This window comes from Pongo pygmaeus, chromosome 19 (assembly GCF_028885625.2).
Source record: "Pongo pygmaeus isolate AG05252 chromosome 19, NHGRI_mPonPyg2-v2.0_pri, whole genome shotgun sequence".
Classification (NCBI taxonomy): Eukaryota; Metazoa; Chordata; class Mammalia; order Primates; family Hominidae; genus Pongo; species Pongo pygmaeus.
Window position 1 is genome coordinate 53,678,318 of NC_072392.2, and position 16,469 is coordinate 53,694,786.

Here is a 16,469-nt window from a genome sequence, read left to right on the forward strand (position 1 = left end):
CCCACCAATATCAATTCTAGCTTTATCTTCAAGGAAATAATAGTGAAGGAATATAATTTTGACCCATGCTGCCATGCAACTGGGACATAACAGTGAAGAAGGAATAGATCTGCCTTTCTCTGGCTTCTTTCCGCTCATCTCTCTCACTCTGACAGTCTTCCCTCTCCCCTCACACCAAGCTGCTTCTGAAAACTGGCTCTTCTTAAAAAGCCAGCGTTGATTGGTTGTCATAGATTTGCTAGAGAAACAGAGACTCCTAGGTCAGCAGTAGAGATAAAAGATAAAGAGCAGCTCAGTAGCAGGTGGTCAGTGGCTCATCCTGACTTTGTCTTCATTTATAATCAGTGATGGTGGTTGAGTTTCAGGTAAGGTTTTCCAAGGGTCAGTTGTATTCTTTTCACTGTGCTCACGTTTATGCATTATTTAAGCTATCTGTAATTAGATGTGTCCCAGATTGAGATCAAATGGTTTGAGATCTTTTGTTCTTTAGGAAGGTATTACAGAGTTATGTGTCCATTATCATGTTTGTTATTTTGCATTTCTATACACTTTCAAGTAAAAATATGCATATGGAGCAAAGGAACTGGACAAGAAGAGATCCCAAAGTGTTGCCTGATATTTTTTCTTAGGGAATTTGGAATTGGTTTGGAGATTTTTTTTTAGCAGTTGTTAGAATGGACTTTTTCATCATTTGGAGGCTTTAAATTATGCGTGGATCATTTCTGAAAACATATGTAAGAAACCGACAGCAAGGATGGCCACAAGATCATGAGTACTTGAACAGGAGACAGAGGAGAGAAAGAGACCTATTTTTTACTGTGTACACTTTTGTGCCTTGAAATATTATGCCAGATATCTGAGTTACCCATTCAGAAATAAAATAAAATCAATTAAAATGAATAAAACTTCAAGTCCAAAGAAATAAGACGGAAAACATCTTACTGTGGCTGTTTTCAATCTGTGTATTCTAATTCTCCCTGACACCTCGTGATCTTTGTACTTGGTGTTCTTTGGTCTGGAATATTCTTCCCAAATATCTGCATGGCTTGGTTCTTTATTTCCTTGAGGTCCTTGTTGAAATACTACCCTGTTGGTAAAACTTTTTCTGATTGCCCTATGTAAAATAACAACCACTCCATTCCCCCTTGCCCTGCTTTATTTTTTGCCCTAGCTCTTATCACCACCTGACATGTACTTATTTTTTTTGTTATCTATCTCTCCTAATTACAGTGTAAGTTCCATGAGAGTGAAGACCTGGTTTTGTTCATGGCTATGTCCCTAGAATAGTGCCTAATATAGAATAGGCTTCAAATACTTGAATAAGTGAATGGCCTACCTCTAATAACTGTTAGCCACAAACATGGGTGTCCATGCTTCTGAAATTAGGCTAGGTTATAAATAACCTGGAAGGTACACAAAAACCATAAGATAAACATGGTATAATTTCCTAGATCTTTAATTTTTCAAATTGACAGTTTGATATAAAGTTCCTTATGGTAGAACCAACATGGATGTAGTTTGAATGCAAAATTAGAATGAAATTTGTGCTCAGACTATGTAGGGATTTTGTTTTATTCACTTCTTGTGTACCAAGCACATAGAACTATGCCTAGCATATGGTAGGCATTTAGTATTTATTAAAATCCCAAAGGGATGTATATTCATTCACCTCTGCTCTTGGAGAAGTTTGGGAAACACTAGCCTAAATCATACATTCGTGACAGTTTTCTGCCATTGCACATGCTGATGGCTATTTTGTGGTAACTGTTATATTACCTATTCATGTAAGAAAAAGGAAGAAGAATAACATTTCTTTGAGCATAGTAAGTAAGAAACAGTTTTACAAATGAGAAACCAAGGCATAGAAAGAAGCAGATTGCCCAAGGTTCCAAAGTAGTATGTGTCATTTCTAGTTGGCTCCCAGAGTTCATGCTCCTTACTGTTATTTTGTTAGTTATCTGCTGCTGTGTAACAAATTATCCCGAACTTTAAAAAGTAAACATCTTATTATTTCATAGTGTGTCTGTGGGTCAGGAATCTAGGAGTAGCTCTGCTGGGTGGTTCAGGCTCAAGACCTCTTAGGAGATTGCAGTGAAGATGTCAGCCAGGCTTGCAGTCATCTGAAAGTTTCATGGAGATGCTGCCAAGGTGGCTCACTGAGATAGATGGCAAATTCATGCTGCCTTTTGGCAGAAGACCTCAGTACCTTACCACATGGATTCTCCATAGGTCTTATTGAGTATTTCATGACGTGGCAGTGGCTTGCTCCAGAGCAAGTGATCCAGAAGAACCAGGAGGAAACTACAGTGTCTTTTAAGAACTAGCCTTCAGGCCAGGCACAGTGGCTCACACCTGTAATCCCAGCACTTTGGGAGGCTGAGGCGGGTGTTGAGGTCAGGAGTTCAAGACCAGCCTGGCCAAGATGACGAAACCCCATCTCTACTAAAAAATACAAAAATTAGCCAGGCATGGTGGCAGGCACCTGTAGTCCCAGCTACTTGGGAGCCTTGAACCCAGGAGGTGGAAGTTGCAGTGAGCTGAGATCATGCCACTGCACTCCAGCCTGGGTGACAGAGTGAGACTCTGTCTCAAAAGAAAAAAAAAAATAACTAGCCTTCGAAGTTACATGCTGTCATTTCCACAGTATCCTATTGGTTATACTGATCAGCCCCATTCAGTATGGAATGGAACAACACACGGGTATGAATACCAGGAGACGGAGATCATTGGGAGGCCATCTTGAAGGCTGAGTACCCCAATTAGGCCATACTGTTTTTTAATATGCATACAAATTCCATAGAAGAGATATTATTGTCATTTTACAGATGAAGTTTTGAACTTGTTCAAGATCACACAGCTAAGTAAATGATGGAGTTGGAATTCATATTCACATCTGTCTCACTCAGGACCCTGTGCTTTTTCCATTACACTCTGCTTCCTGCCAAGTAACAAGTCCTTTAGGTACTTATGGTTTTAAGAAAATAAACTTTAAAACACATTGACTTTAATAATGTCTTTATATTTTCAGCAGGCCTGATGCCGATGCAGCAACAAGGATTTCCTATGGTCTCTGTCATGCAGCCTAATATGCAAGGCATTATGGGAATGAATTACAGCTCTCAGATGTCCCAAGGACCTATTGCTATGCAGGTACTTGCTTCTTTAGTTGGTTTCTTACAAGGTTATTGTTTGTTGTTACGTTTATATATCAAGAGCTACAGGCTAAGAGCTTAATGTTACAATTAGAAATAAGCATAAATAAATGGCTTCCTTCAAACTAAAATGATGATGTGTTCACCCTCCAAGAGTGAGGGAAAAGGCTAGGTGCAGTAGCTCATGCCTGTAATCCCAGCACTTTGGGAAGCCAAGGCGGGCAGATCACTTGAGGTCAGGAGTTTGAGACCAGCCTGGCCAACATGGCAAAACCCCATCTCTACTAAAACTACAAAAATTACCTGGGCGTGGTGGCACATGCCTATAGTCCCAGCTACTCGGGAGGCTGAGGCAGGACAATCCCTTAAACCCGAGAGGCGGAGGTTGCAGTGAGCCGATATCATGCCACTGTACTCCAGCCTGGGAAACAAAGTGAGACTCCCGTCTCAAAAAAAAAAAAAGGCCGGAGGAAAGAAAGGTTTTTGCTTTTGTACTATTAACAGCTATCTTTAAGGCCATATACTGTATTTCTTTTTTACCTAATACTTTATTTATTTTGGCTTTTTTCAACTTATATTTTAGATTCAGGGGGCACGTTTGTAGGTTTGTTACACTAATATATTGTGTGATGCTGAGGGTTGGGGTATGATGAAACCCATCACCCGGGTAGTGAGCATAGTACCAACAGGTAGTTTTTCAACCCTTCCCCCACTCTTTCTCCCGTCTTGTAGTCTCCAGTGTCTGTCGAGCCTATCTTTATGTCCATGTGCACCCAGTGTTTAGCTCCCACTGGTAAGTGAGAACATGCAGTATTCGGTTTTTTGTTTCTGCGTTAGTTTACTTATTTACCTAATACTTTAACATTTTCTATTTCTGTGTCTTTTGTTATACAGTATATACTTTTATACAGTAACACATGTATATAACTTATAAATAAGTAATATTAGGAGTTCACGACCAGAATTTTAAGTTGAAACCATTGTTGTTTTGAAGTCAATTATGCAAATAAAGCTTCTGTTTTGTGTTTAAAGGGTCAGGAAAACTTCCAGCATCATTTTTTATCCGTCTCTAGAAGGAAGGGAATACATTGAGATTTTGTAGGTTTTTAATTCATGTTAAGCTAGCTTTCACTAGGCTGTGCTGCAGAAACAGTCCCCAGATCTCAGTGACTTACAAAAGTTTATTCCTCACTCGTGATACATATCCTTATGGGTTAGTGCTGACTCTGCTCCATGTTTTCTTTATCCTAGGACCCTCAGCCAGGACATCCTAGGCTCTTGGCATAGGAAAAAGAGATGGCCAAACCCTGTGATGTCTTTTAAAGTTAACACTTGGAGGTAGCATTTATTAGTCACTTCTGCTCACCAAAGTAATGTGGCCTTAACATCAATAGGGGAGGAATATACCAGGAGGAATGTAAACCACATAGGGATGTGTAGTTCTCTTAGAATAAAGGCAGCAAATGGCTGGAAGCAGTGGCTTACACCTGTAATCCCAGCACTTTGGGAGGCTGAGGTGGGCAGATGATGAGGTCAGGAGATCGAGACCAGCCTGACCAACATGGTGAAAGCTCGTCTCTACTAAAAATACAAAAATTAGCCAGGCTTGGTGGTGCATGCCTGTAATCCCAGCTACTCAGGAGGCTGAGCAAGAGAATCACTTGAACCCGGGAGGCGGAGGTTGCAGTGAGCTGAGATTGTGCCACTGCACTCCGCCTGGGTGACAGAGTGAGACTCCATCTCAAAAAAAAAAAAAAAAAAAAAAAAAGAATAAAGGCAGCAAATAACTAAAAACAATCTTCCATAGAATACAATGTATTTTAAATTAAGACTTCCTAAGCTTAATACTGAATCTTAATAACAATTGATACAAATTTTAAATCATTAATTTTTACAGTAAACATTATTTTATGACTTACACAATTATCTGAAAAATGTTTTTAGAGTTTGAAACAACCAAAAACAGTAAGAGTCTGTAATATGCAGAACAATAAGAAAAAAGTAAACTATGAGAGTTGTTAGTACCTTAATAATGTCCCTGAATATCAGAAGCTTGTGTGTTAATGATTCTAAGACAAAACAGCCAAAGTCTTTTTCTTTAACCTTTCATCTTGCTGACAGGCATTATACTGTTTGGAAACTGCTCACCATTTTTTTTTTTTTTTTTTTTTGAGACAGAGTTTTGCTCCTGTTGCCCAGGCTGGAGTGCAATGGCACGATCGTGGCTCACTGCAGCCTCCGCCTCCCAGGTTCAAGGGATTCTCCTGCCTCAGCCTCCCAAGTAGCTGGTATTACAGGCGTGTGCCACCACACCCGGCTAATTTTGTATTTTTAGTAGAGATGGGGTTTCGCCACGTTGACCAGGCTGGTTTCAAACCCCTGACCTCAGGTGATCTGCCTGCCTCGGCCTCCCGAAGTGCTGGGATTATAGGCATGAGCCACCACACCTGGCCGCTGCTCACCATTTTTTAAGGAGAAAAACATCCAGATTTTATTTTCCCCCCGCCGAAACTCAATAGCCCTAACCAACCAGGGACATACATGAAGCAAACCCATTGTTCCTTTAATTATCTCTTAAGTCTTTGGAGATAAAAGTGATGATTCAGATAAAAGTCAACATAAAAAAAATTTAGTCTTTTTTTTTTTGAGACAGAGTCTGGCTCTGTTGCCCAGGCTGGAGTGCAGTGGTACAATCTCGGCTTACTACAACTTCTGTCTCCTGGGTTCGAGCGATTCTCCTGCCTCAGCTTCCTAAGCAGCTGGGATTACAGGTGCATGCCACCACATCTGGCTAATTTTTGTATTTTTAGTAGAGACAGCATTTCATAGTGTTGGCCAGGCTGGTCTTGAACTCTTGACCTCAAGTGATCCACCTGCTTTGGCCTCCCAAAGGGCTGGGATTACAGGTGTGAGCCATCGTGCCAGCCAGAAATTTAGTCTTGATTATTATTATATTATTATTGATTATTATAATCTCTCCCTTCCCCAAAACACATAAAAAGAAAACACTCCTCATGATGTACAATACATTTTAAAATTATTATTCTGAAGCATTTCAAACATCTAGGCAAGTTTAGAGCACATGATGGACATGTGTAAACCTGTTGCAAACTGTTGTGTTATTGTAAGAAATAATAGAAATCCTTTGCCCAGTTCCCATATTGGTAAAACTTGTAGAACTATAGTAACACAACCAGCATATGGACATTGGCACAGCTGAGATACAGAACATTTCCATCTCCTCAAGGATCTCCTCACGTTGCCCTTTTGTAGCTGTACTCACTTCCTTCCTGCCCCACTTTACCCCTTTTGCATTCACTAGTGTGTTCCCCATTTCTATAATTTTGTGTTTTCAAAAATGTTATATAAATTGAATCATTAACCTTTTGGGCTTGGCATTTGTCGCTTAGAATAATCCCTTCAGATTCATCCAAATTGTTGCATGTATCAGTAGTTCATTTTTTTATAATTGATGAATAATAGTCCATGGTGTGGATGTATGACAGTTTGTTTAACTTTTTGCTCACTGAAGGACATCAGAGTTGTTTACAATTTTTGGCTATTACAAATAAAGGTTTTTGCGTGAACATATGTCCTCATTTCTTGGGATAAATGCCCAAGAGTGCAATTACTGGGTTGCATGGTATTGCATTTTTAGTTTTTTAAGATGCTGCCAAACTTTTTTCCAGAGTAGCTGTACTATTTTACATTCCCACCGGGAATGTATCAGAGGTTCAATTATACTGCATCCTTACCTGCATTTAGTGTCATTATTTTTTGTTTAGCCATTCTCACAGGTACATTGTAATATCTCATGGTTTTAATTTGCATGGTTTTAATGTGCAGATGATGTTGAGCATCTTTTCATTTGTTTATTTACCATCATTATATTTTCTTCAGAGAAATGCCTTTTCATAGCTTCTGACCATTTTCTAATTGCATTTTTTGGTATTTTACTATTGAATTTTGAGAGTTCTTTATATCTTTTAGGTACTAGTCCTTTGTCAGATATGTGGTTTACAAGTATTTTCTTCTTGTCTTTAGCTTGTCTTTTCACCCTCTTAACGGGGTCTTTCACAGAGCAAAAGTCCAATTTCGATGAAATTTAATTTACCAGTTTTTCCTATTATGGATCATGCATTGGTATAACTCTAAGAGTTTATTGCCTTGCCCTAGATTCTGAAAATTTTCTCTTATTTTTTTCTAAAAGTTTTATAGTTTTAATTTAAGTCCGTGCTCCATTTTGAGTTAATTTTTGTGTAAGATCTAAGACTTAGATTGAGGTTGTTTTTTATCTCTCTCTTTTTACCTATGCAAGTGTGATTGCCCCAGCAACATTTGTGGAAAAAGCTATTCTGCTTCCGTTGAAATGCTTTCACATTTTTGTCAAAAATCAGTTGGGCATGCTTGTATGGATCTTTCTCTGGGTTCTCTGTTCTATTGTTTTACGTATATGCCTGTTCCTTCACCAATAACACAGTCTTCATGATGGTAGCTATACGATAAGGTTGATTCCTCCTACATTCTTATTCTTTTCAAAATTTAACTATTCTGGTTCCTCTGTCTTTCCATATTAATTTTGGGATAGTCTTGTCTATCTTTGGAAAAACTCTTGCTGGAGTTTTGATAGGCATTGTGTTAAACCTCTGTATGAATTTAGGGAGAATTAATGTCTTCCAGCATATCAATATGGGATGTCTTTTCATTTGTTTAGATCTTTGGTTTCTTCTATCAGAAGACTATGTAAACTATCATTTACATAGTTTTCAGCATGAAAGTCACATCCATGTTTGGTTAGATTTACATCTAAATATTTTGATTTTTTGAGTAATTATAGTGGTGTTTTTTTAATGTCAGTGTTCATGTATTCATTGCTAGTATATAGAAATACAATTGATTGTATATGTTTGTTTTGTATCCTTCAACCTTACTGAACTCATTTTATTAGCTCTGGGAATTTTTTTTGGATTCCATGGGATTTTTTATATGGGTAGTCATGTCCTACCTTTATCAAATTTTAACATGCCACGTTTGCTTTACATTTTTTTAAAGAATTGAAAAATACTTTCCTTCCTCTTCTTCCTCAGAGGTTGTTATCACTATCATGAATTCAGTGTTTATAGTTCTCGTATATATTTTTTTACTACTCTGTCGCCCAGGCTTGGAGTGCAGTGGCGCGATCTCGACTCACTGTAAACTCCACCTCCTGGGTTCAAGCAATTCTCCTGCCTCAGCATCCCTAGTACCAGGGATTACAGGTGCCCGCCACCTTGCTCAGCTAATTTTTGTATTTTAGTAGAGATGGGGTTTCACCATGTCAGCCAGGCTGCTCTCGAACTCCTGACCTCAAGCAATCCACCCACCACCGCCTCTGAAAGTGCTGGGATTACAGGCATGAGCCACTGTGCCTGGCCATATTTTTATACTTTTATTATTTTATGTATTTGTATACTCATGAGCAATATATCGTATTTTCTAGGTTCTAAATTTTACGTATGTACCCTTCAAATTCTTGACTTTTTAATGTAACATTGTTTTCCTCCAAGATTTATCCCTGTTGTAAAATTATGCCAAGTTCGTTCATAGTAGCTGCTGTGTGGTATTTCATAGAGTGATTATATGTTGTTCTATTGACAGACATTTAAATTGCTTCTAATGTTTTGCTGTTTTGATCTAATTGATTTCTGAGTGTTCATTATATATTCTAGATTCTAATCCTTTGTAGTTACATGTGTTGCCAGTATCTTCTCCTAGTCGTTGGCATCTCTTTTAATTTTGTTTATAGTGTCATGTTGTGTCGAAATTTAGACAGATGGATAAATCATTTCTTTTTTTTTCTGACTTATCTAAGACATTCTTCCCTCTCTGTATCTTCTTATTTAAAAAATGTTAAGTTTCTTTTCTTTTTTTTTTTGAGACAGAGTCTCGCCCTGTTGCCCAGGCTGGAGTGTGGCACAATCTCAGCTCACTGCAACTGCCGCCTCCCGGGCTCAAGTAATTCACCTGCACCATCATGCCTGGCTAATTTTTGTATTTTTAGTAGAGATGGGATTTTACCATGTTGTCCAGGCTGATCTGGAACTCCTGGCCTCAAGTGATCTGCCTGCCTCAGCCTCCCAAAGTGCTGGGATTACATGTGTGAGCCAATGCGCCTGGCCTGTCTTTTCAAATTAAGTCTCTAACCTACCTAGAATTGTTCTTTAGAATCAGTGTGAGGTAGAAGGATATAATTTTATTATGTTCCATTGTAGTCAGTTGTTCCCAAATCATTTATAAATAGCCTTTTTTTTTTTCCTTTTTGAGTCAGAGTCTCATTCTGTCGCCCAGGCTGGAGTGCAGTGACGCGATCTTGGCTCACTGCACGCTCCGCCTCCCGGGTTCACACCATTCTCCTGCCTCAGCCTCCCAAATAGCTAGGACTACAGGCGCCTGCCACCACGCCCGGCTAATTGTTTGTATTTTAGTAGAGATGGGATTTCATCGTGTTAGCCAAGATGGTCTCGATCTCCTGACCTTGTGATCTGCCCACCTCGGCCTCCCAAAGTGCTGGAATTACAGGTGTGAGCCACCACGCCCGGCCCTAAATAGCCCATTTTTAATTTATTGATTTCTATGATTATTCCTGTAATATCACATTTCTTTATATGCTTTGGATTAATTTCTGAGCTCGTGTATTTGTCCCATTGCTGTATCTGTCTTTCCTTGCATCAGTAATTATCTTATGCCTTGATTATCTAGCCTGAAATAAGCATTGATATCTGGTAGTATGGATCATCCTTCTTCTTTTACAGAATTATAGCTGATTTGTGGTCCTTGCCCTTTAGTATAATTTTAAGATCAACTTGTCAAAACAAAACTGTTGGGGCTCTGACTGAAATGGACACTTTTACTCTTTTAGTCTTAACTGTCATACTATACTTCTCAATTTATTGAAATCTTAAGTGCCATCAGTAGTTTATCAAATGTATCTCAGATTTCTGAGTTCTTTCTTTTGTTATGTCATCCATTCAGTATATAATTAAAGACTAGTATCTCTTAACCTTTTAGTTTATTTAGATTTCGAAAGTCTATTAAAAGTTAGACAGTCCCTCCTTTCCAGGTGTAGGGGAAACACAAAATGCCGTTTAGTAAATTTGAATGTTCCTCAAGAAAGGAGTTTGTAAGTAAGAAGGCAATATGCATAACACCTTTCTTTCATTCTTTATTATTTTTGTAGAATACTTTGCCTTATTTTTAATCTCTATGATTTGGGTAGTTTCTTTTGTATTTTATATACTTTGGGTGAAATGAGTAAAAAAAAAAAAAAAAGAAAAATTTAATTCTAGGACTGTGATACTAATTTTTAGCAGCAAGAGATCAATACTATGATTTAAAATAAGTATACACAGCTATCTCCACCCAAGATTTAGAATAGAGAATGTTAGCAATAAACCAATATTGTGTGTAACTCCAGTTGTAGAGTGCTAGAAACCCTCCAAAGGCATTCCAAGCTGGCTGGGCATGGTGGCTCATGCCTGTAATCCCAGCACTTTGGGAGGCCAAGGTGGGTGGATCACTTGAGGTCAGGAATTCGAGACCAGCCTAGCCAACCTGGTGAAACCCCATCTCTACTGAAAATACAAAAATTAGTTGGGTGTGGTGGCACATGCCTGTAGTCTCAGCTACTTGGGAGGCTGAGGTGGGAGAATCACTTTAGCCTGGGAGGTGGAGGTTGCAGTGAGCTGAGATCGCACTAGTGCATCCCAACTTTGGTGACAGAGTGAGACCCTCAAAAAAAAAAAAAAAAAAAAAGAATTTAAAGTGAATCCTCAATGTTTTTCTCTCCAGCATGGTTCAGTGGTTTTTGTATAAGCATGGAGAAGTCGATTAGTTGAGTCTAATCAGGGGTGAAGTTTCCCAGGAGACCATGTTAAGGAATTGACAATTAAGGGAATTAAGGATATTTACAAGGGCATTTAATATGGAACCCTAGAATCTAAGTTGAGCAAGAAGGGAAGTGAGGATATAATGAAGATGATTAATCATGAGAAAAGTGGCAAAATTAACAGGTGGAACCTACAAAATAAGCTCAGGGAAAAAAAATAAATTAACAGGTGGGAGATATTAATGAGATAGGAGAATTACTGGTCTAGATGAGCTAGAAGGATAGGAGGTGGTGGTCAAGTGTCGGGATGCCTAACATCCAGATTTTGGACATGACGCAGTCTTTGGTGCAGATAGATCACGGGTATTACCATGGAATGGGAAGCTGGAATTGTATGTTGGGCATGATTGTGATGAGGAGGCTAAAGACCTGGAAGCCCACAGTGTCGGGTGAGTTACCATGTGGGTGATGGTTGATGTTACCAAGAGCAGTTTGGGGTAGAATGGAAGACAGCAAAGTCTGAAGTGTTCAACGGAAGAATGAGGAAGTTGAGCGTCAGTAGATGACATGAACAAGATCGGATAGTAAATGATGAAGTCTGTTAGTGGGAAATTAAAATGTATTCAGGTTTTTGAAGGTAGAGAGAGGAGAAAAGGTTTAGAAGAAGCAAGGAGGAATATTCCCCACTTACAGGAAATATAGAAGAGAAGTAGCAGTCTCCAAATGAGAGTGTTTCACGGACAGACTTTAGTTAGGGACAGAAGGGGAACTTTTCAGGGAGAAGGTTGAGTAGTAGAAGAGTTTTCACTCATTAAAAATTAGCCATTTAAGTATTATCATTGTCATCATTCTTAATATTAGATTTTGAGCCAGGTGCCATCGATGGCACACGCCTATAGCCCTAGCTACTCTGGGGCTGAGGCAGGAGGATCTCTTGAGCCCAAGAGTTGGAGGCTGCAGTGAGTTGTGATTGCGTCTTTGCACTCCAGCCTGGGTGACACAATGAGACCCTGTCTCTAAAAACATAATATTATTAAATTTTGTGATTAGCTATTGTGTTATTCTTATTTCTGGACACTTTAACAAGCTTTATAATGTTGTATTATGTCATTTTTTATTGAATATGTGTCATTTTCTATAAAAGTTTGACTATTAGGGCTTTGATAACATCAAAATATTCATTATCCTCTCATATATATTGGAAAATCAGATTTAATTTCATTTGTGGTATGTTTACCATATGCCAGGCTCTTACCTATTATTGCAGATATGAAAATATATAATACCTCTTCTCAAAGAGGATTAGTGAGCTCACAAGAATGTAACTTGTGGGCATATAGTTCCATAACACACCAATCAGACTATTAGCAGTGGTCACCTCTGGGACAGTGAAGGGAACGGAGGGGTTAGATATTAAGGGGAGCCTTCCATTTTTAGCATCTTTTAATATAATATATTTCTTTGTATATTTACATCTTTTATTTATTTGCATCTTTGCATCTTTTAATACAATATATTTCTATTTTTTACAAATAAAAGTATTAAGATAGAATTTATGGATGTCACATTTTTGTGTGTGATAATTAAAGGGATAAATTGTGTTTTTTAAGCCTTTGTCTATTTCTTCTAGGCAGGAATACCAATGGGACCAATGCCAGCAGCGGGAATGCCTTACCTAGGACAAGCACCCTTCCTGGGCATGCGTCCTCCAGGCCCACAGTATACTCCAGACATGCAGAAGCAGTTTGCCGAAGAGCAGCAGTAAGAGATCACCAGAATTAAAGGATAACAAAGATACATTATAGCATCTATCTTAAGAATTGTCTAATGATCTCTAGTGCAGATTTGAAACTAAAACAGTCAAAAGTTGTCTTTAAAACTCTTAAGGCCTGGCCCAGTGGTTCATGCCTATAATCCCAGCACTTTGGAAGGCTGAGGCGGGCAGATTGCTTGAGCCCAGGAGTTCGAGACCAGCCTGAGCAACATGGTAAAACCCTGTCTCTACAAAAAATACAAAATATTAGCCAGGCTTGGTGGTTCATGCCTGTAGTCCCAGCTGCTCAGGAGGCTGAGGTGGGAGGATCACCTGGGCCCCGAGGTTGAGGCTGCAGTCAGCCGTGATCATGCCATGGTACTCCAGCTTCGGTAACACAGTGAGACCCTGTTTAAAAACAAAAAAACAAAAAAGCCTCTTTAAACTACCATTATTATAAGTTTAGAGTCAAAAAGGACCTTAGAGATCCTCTAATTCAACCCTCTTGTTTTATATCTAGTGAAAGTGAAGTCCAAGAAAATGAAACAACTTGTCAGTCCAGGTTACACAGTTATCAGCAAAGCCTGGACCCAAAGGCAGGCTTCCTGATTCCCAAATCATTACTCTTTCTGCTGTATGACACTGCCTTCCCAAGCAGGTTCTTTTTTAATATGCAGAGCAAAGTGTGTTCTTATGTTTGTCTGCCTGTTTTTTGAGAATACTTTTGTATGCAAAAGCTTGTTTCCTCCTCTTGCAAATTAGATGAGAAATAAATTCATATACATAATTTAGGTAAATCATTCTTTAGACTCATGTCAAATATTTTGGAATTAATATAGTGAGGAAACAGGATTGTCATAAGAAAACTGGATATTTAGCAATGAAATTTACACTTCTGGAAGTGCAACATGATATTGCTGAAACTGTTAGAAATCTGAATATCAAACACAGTGTATAATCCTGGGAGCTGGTTCTTTATTAGTTCATTTTTCCTTCAGGAAACGATTTGAACAGCAGCAAAAACTCTTAGAAGAAGAAAGAAAAAGACGCCAGTTTGAAGAGCAGAAGCAAAAGCTCAGACTTTTGAGCAGTGTGAAACCCAAGGTAGTATTTCAATACTTCTCTTCACCCAGAACATACACACCCTGAATGTGCCTCTTCCCACTCATTGAGTGGATTTTGTCACTGGGGCACCAGCCCAAGCTGAGGCTGTGATTGATTCTTCTCATTTCGGTTTATCTAATTCCTAATGTGAAGGATTTTTCATTTTCTGTAAAGATACAGTGCTGTCAGTGAGAATAGGGTATCAGCCATTATCTTCTCAACTCTTTTTTAGTATCATGGCAATGTTTGTAATCTTTTTCTTGGGAAGCAGTAATCCTGAATTCAGTGATATTTCATATTTCTCTTAGAGCCTTCACAGGACACTTAATATCAAACAAGTCTATCCTAAAGTATTTATACACTGGCCTTGTTAATGTTTTTATTTTCTGTGGAGTGTCATTGTTTAATCATTTACCAACGTCTTTCTGACTTGGAGAATTCATTATCAGAAGTATGTGGTAAAAATATTGGAAATAGATGAATATCTGTGCTTTTCTTAATTTGGGAGGGTTTAGGATACAGTGAGGGATAAGTAAACAAATATACATATATTTATTGTCTCTTAGACAGGAGAGAAGAGTAGAGATGATGCTTTGGAAGCCATAAAAGGAAATTTAGATGGGTTTTCCAGAGATGCAAAAATGCACCCTACTCCAGCATCACACCCCAAGAAACCAGGTAGTTTTAAGAGGCATTACATTTTTCTTTTCTGGGAAGGTGATTTATGTAGTCCCTGTTTCTTTACATCGCCATTATATGTGTATGTGAAAAGTCAATGTAGAACTCTTCCTTCAAGCTAAGTACAGATTTGGATGTTCTCAAATATACAGTGGCTTAAGAGCTCTGGTCTGGATAACAACTGTCTTGGGAGGAAAAAACCTCTTTGTCTTCTAATTAAATATCAGTATGACAATTTCACCTGTAAGTTTTCTGTATATAAATATGTTAACATTAGTAAAATCTATTCACTCAGAGCAAATGTAATAAAGGAGTTTACCATTTAATTCTCATTGTTTTATAGTAATTTTTATGAACTAGCTCTGATTTCATTACTTAATGTGATTAAACTTACAAATTCTTAAAATGCCTCATTTTAAAAAATCATGGGTGTAATAATGCTCTTCTTGAAATTTTAGTTTCCCTAATGCATTTCTTTGTAATTTTTATCATCATTTATTGTCAGGTAAGCAAAAAGAAATGTGCCTGTTTTAGAGTAGGGTAAAGGGATTGGGGAGTGGGGTTTGGTTGTTCTTTTGAACATTTAGCTGTTGAAATGAGTCTTGTATTTGCGTAATTGTTACCACATTATTTTTAAAAATTCAACATTTCAAGCCGGGCGCCGTGGCTCATGCCTGTAATCCCAGCACTTTGGGAGGCCGGGGCGAGTGGGATCACCTGAGGTCAGGAGTTTGAGACCAGCCTGGCCAACATGGTGAAACCCTGTCTCTACTAAAAATACAAAAAATTAGCTGGGCATGGTGGTGCATGCCTGTATTCCCAGCTACTCAGGAAGCTGAGGCAGGAGAATCACTTGAACCCGGGAGGCGGAGGTTACAGTGAGCCGAGATCATGCCACTGCCCACTCCAGCTTAGGCATCAGAGCAAGACTCCATCTCAAAAAACAAAAAAAACCAAATTCAACATTTTGACATTTTATCAGCTGATTCCAAGAAAACATACCTAATAGGTGAACAGTTTTCATAAATCATTTAGCCAGCCAAGAAAGTACTATCTTCTGCTGGAAAATGTTGCATTGATAAATTTTATCTTGAACCCTTGTATTATAGTACCTTTCATGGGTGATATCAAGAGGGAATAATCACTAGCATATAACCAGTTCTTGATTTTTCCGGGACAACTTTGACTCTGTTCTGTTAATTTCACTTAAGATTCCCATTCCAAAAGTATGCCCCAAAATAAAATATACAAGATTGAAAAGAAAACAGATATTAGCAATCAGGCTGAGATTAGAAAGGAAAAACATATCTAAAAATGAAAATTATAAGCCGAATAAGCTAGTCAAGAAGTAATTTAGGAATATATATTAGAAGTTAATACTAAAACTAGACCTAGGCTGGAGGTTAGGAAAAGTAGAGAAAGGCAGTCAGGAGTTCAAGACCAGCCTGGCCAACATGGTGAAACCCCATCTGTACTAAAAATACAAAACATTAGCCAGGCATGGTGGCACATCCCTATAATCCCAGTCACTTGGTAGGCTGAGGCAAGAGAATAGCTTGAACCTGGGAGATGGAGGCTGCAGTGAGTCAAGACTGTGCCACTGCACTCCAGCCTGGACAACAGAGTGAGACACCATCTCAAAAAAAAAAAAAACCAAAAACCTAGTTCTAAAGTATTTATAAAAAGAGTTTCCAACCATTCTACCACCAAAGGCACCTTTTAAATTTCTCTTTATAGATTGTTTATCTTAAAATACTGAATACTGAATATACAAACTATATTGATCATATAAGTTTTTTTTTGAGACAGGGTCTCATTCTATTGCCCTAGTGCGGTGACACGATCACAGTTCACTGCAGCCATGACCTCCCAGGCTCAGACGATCCTGTCACTTCAACCTCACGAGTAACCGGGACTA

At 38.5% G+C, this 16,469-nt stretch overlaps 1 protein-coding gene across 38 annotated transcripts in view; it reads left to right on the forward strand.

Moving 5' to 3' along the window:
- The window catches only part of SYNRG (synergin gamma), an 89,511-nt gene that overhangs the window by 10,115 nt on the left and 62,927 nt on the right, over window positions 1-16,469 (forward strand). For 25 of the 38 annotated variants that reach the window (XM_054456858.2, XM_054456861.2, XM_054456862.2 and 22 more), the window contains exons 3-6: window positions 3,029-3,150; window positions 12,647-12,777; window positions 13,768-13,873; window positions 14,440-14,551. In XM_054456858.2, coding sequence (XP_054312833.2) covers window positions 3,029-3,150; window positions 12,647-12,777; window positions 13,768-13,873; window positions 14,440-14,551 — 471 coding nt within the window. The remainder of the gene's footprint in view (window positions 1-3,028; window positions 3,151-12,646; window positions 12,778-13,767; window positions 13,874-14,439; window positions 14,552-16,469) is intronic. The other 13 variants (XM_054456864.2, XM_063655496.1, XM_054456859.2 and 10 more) reach the window with 1 other exon arrangement.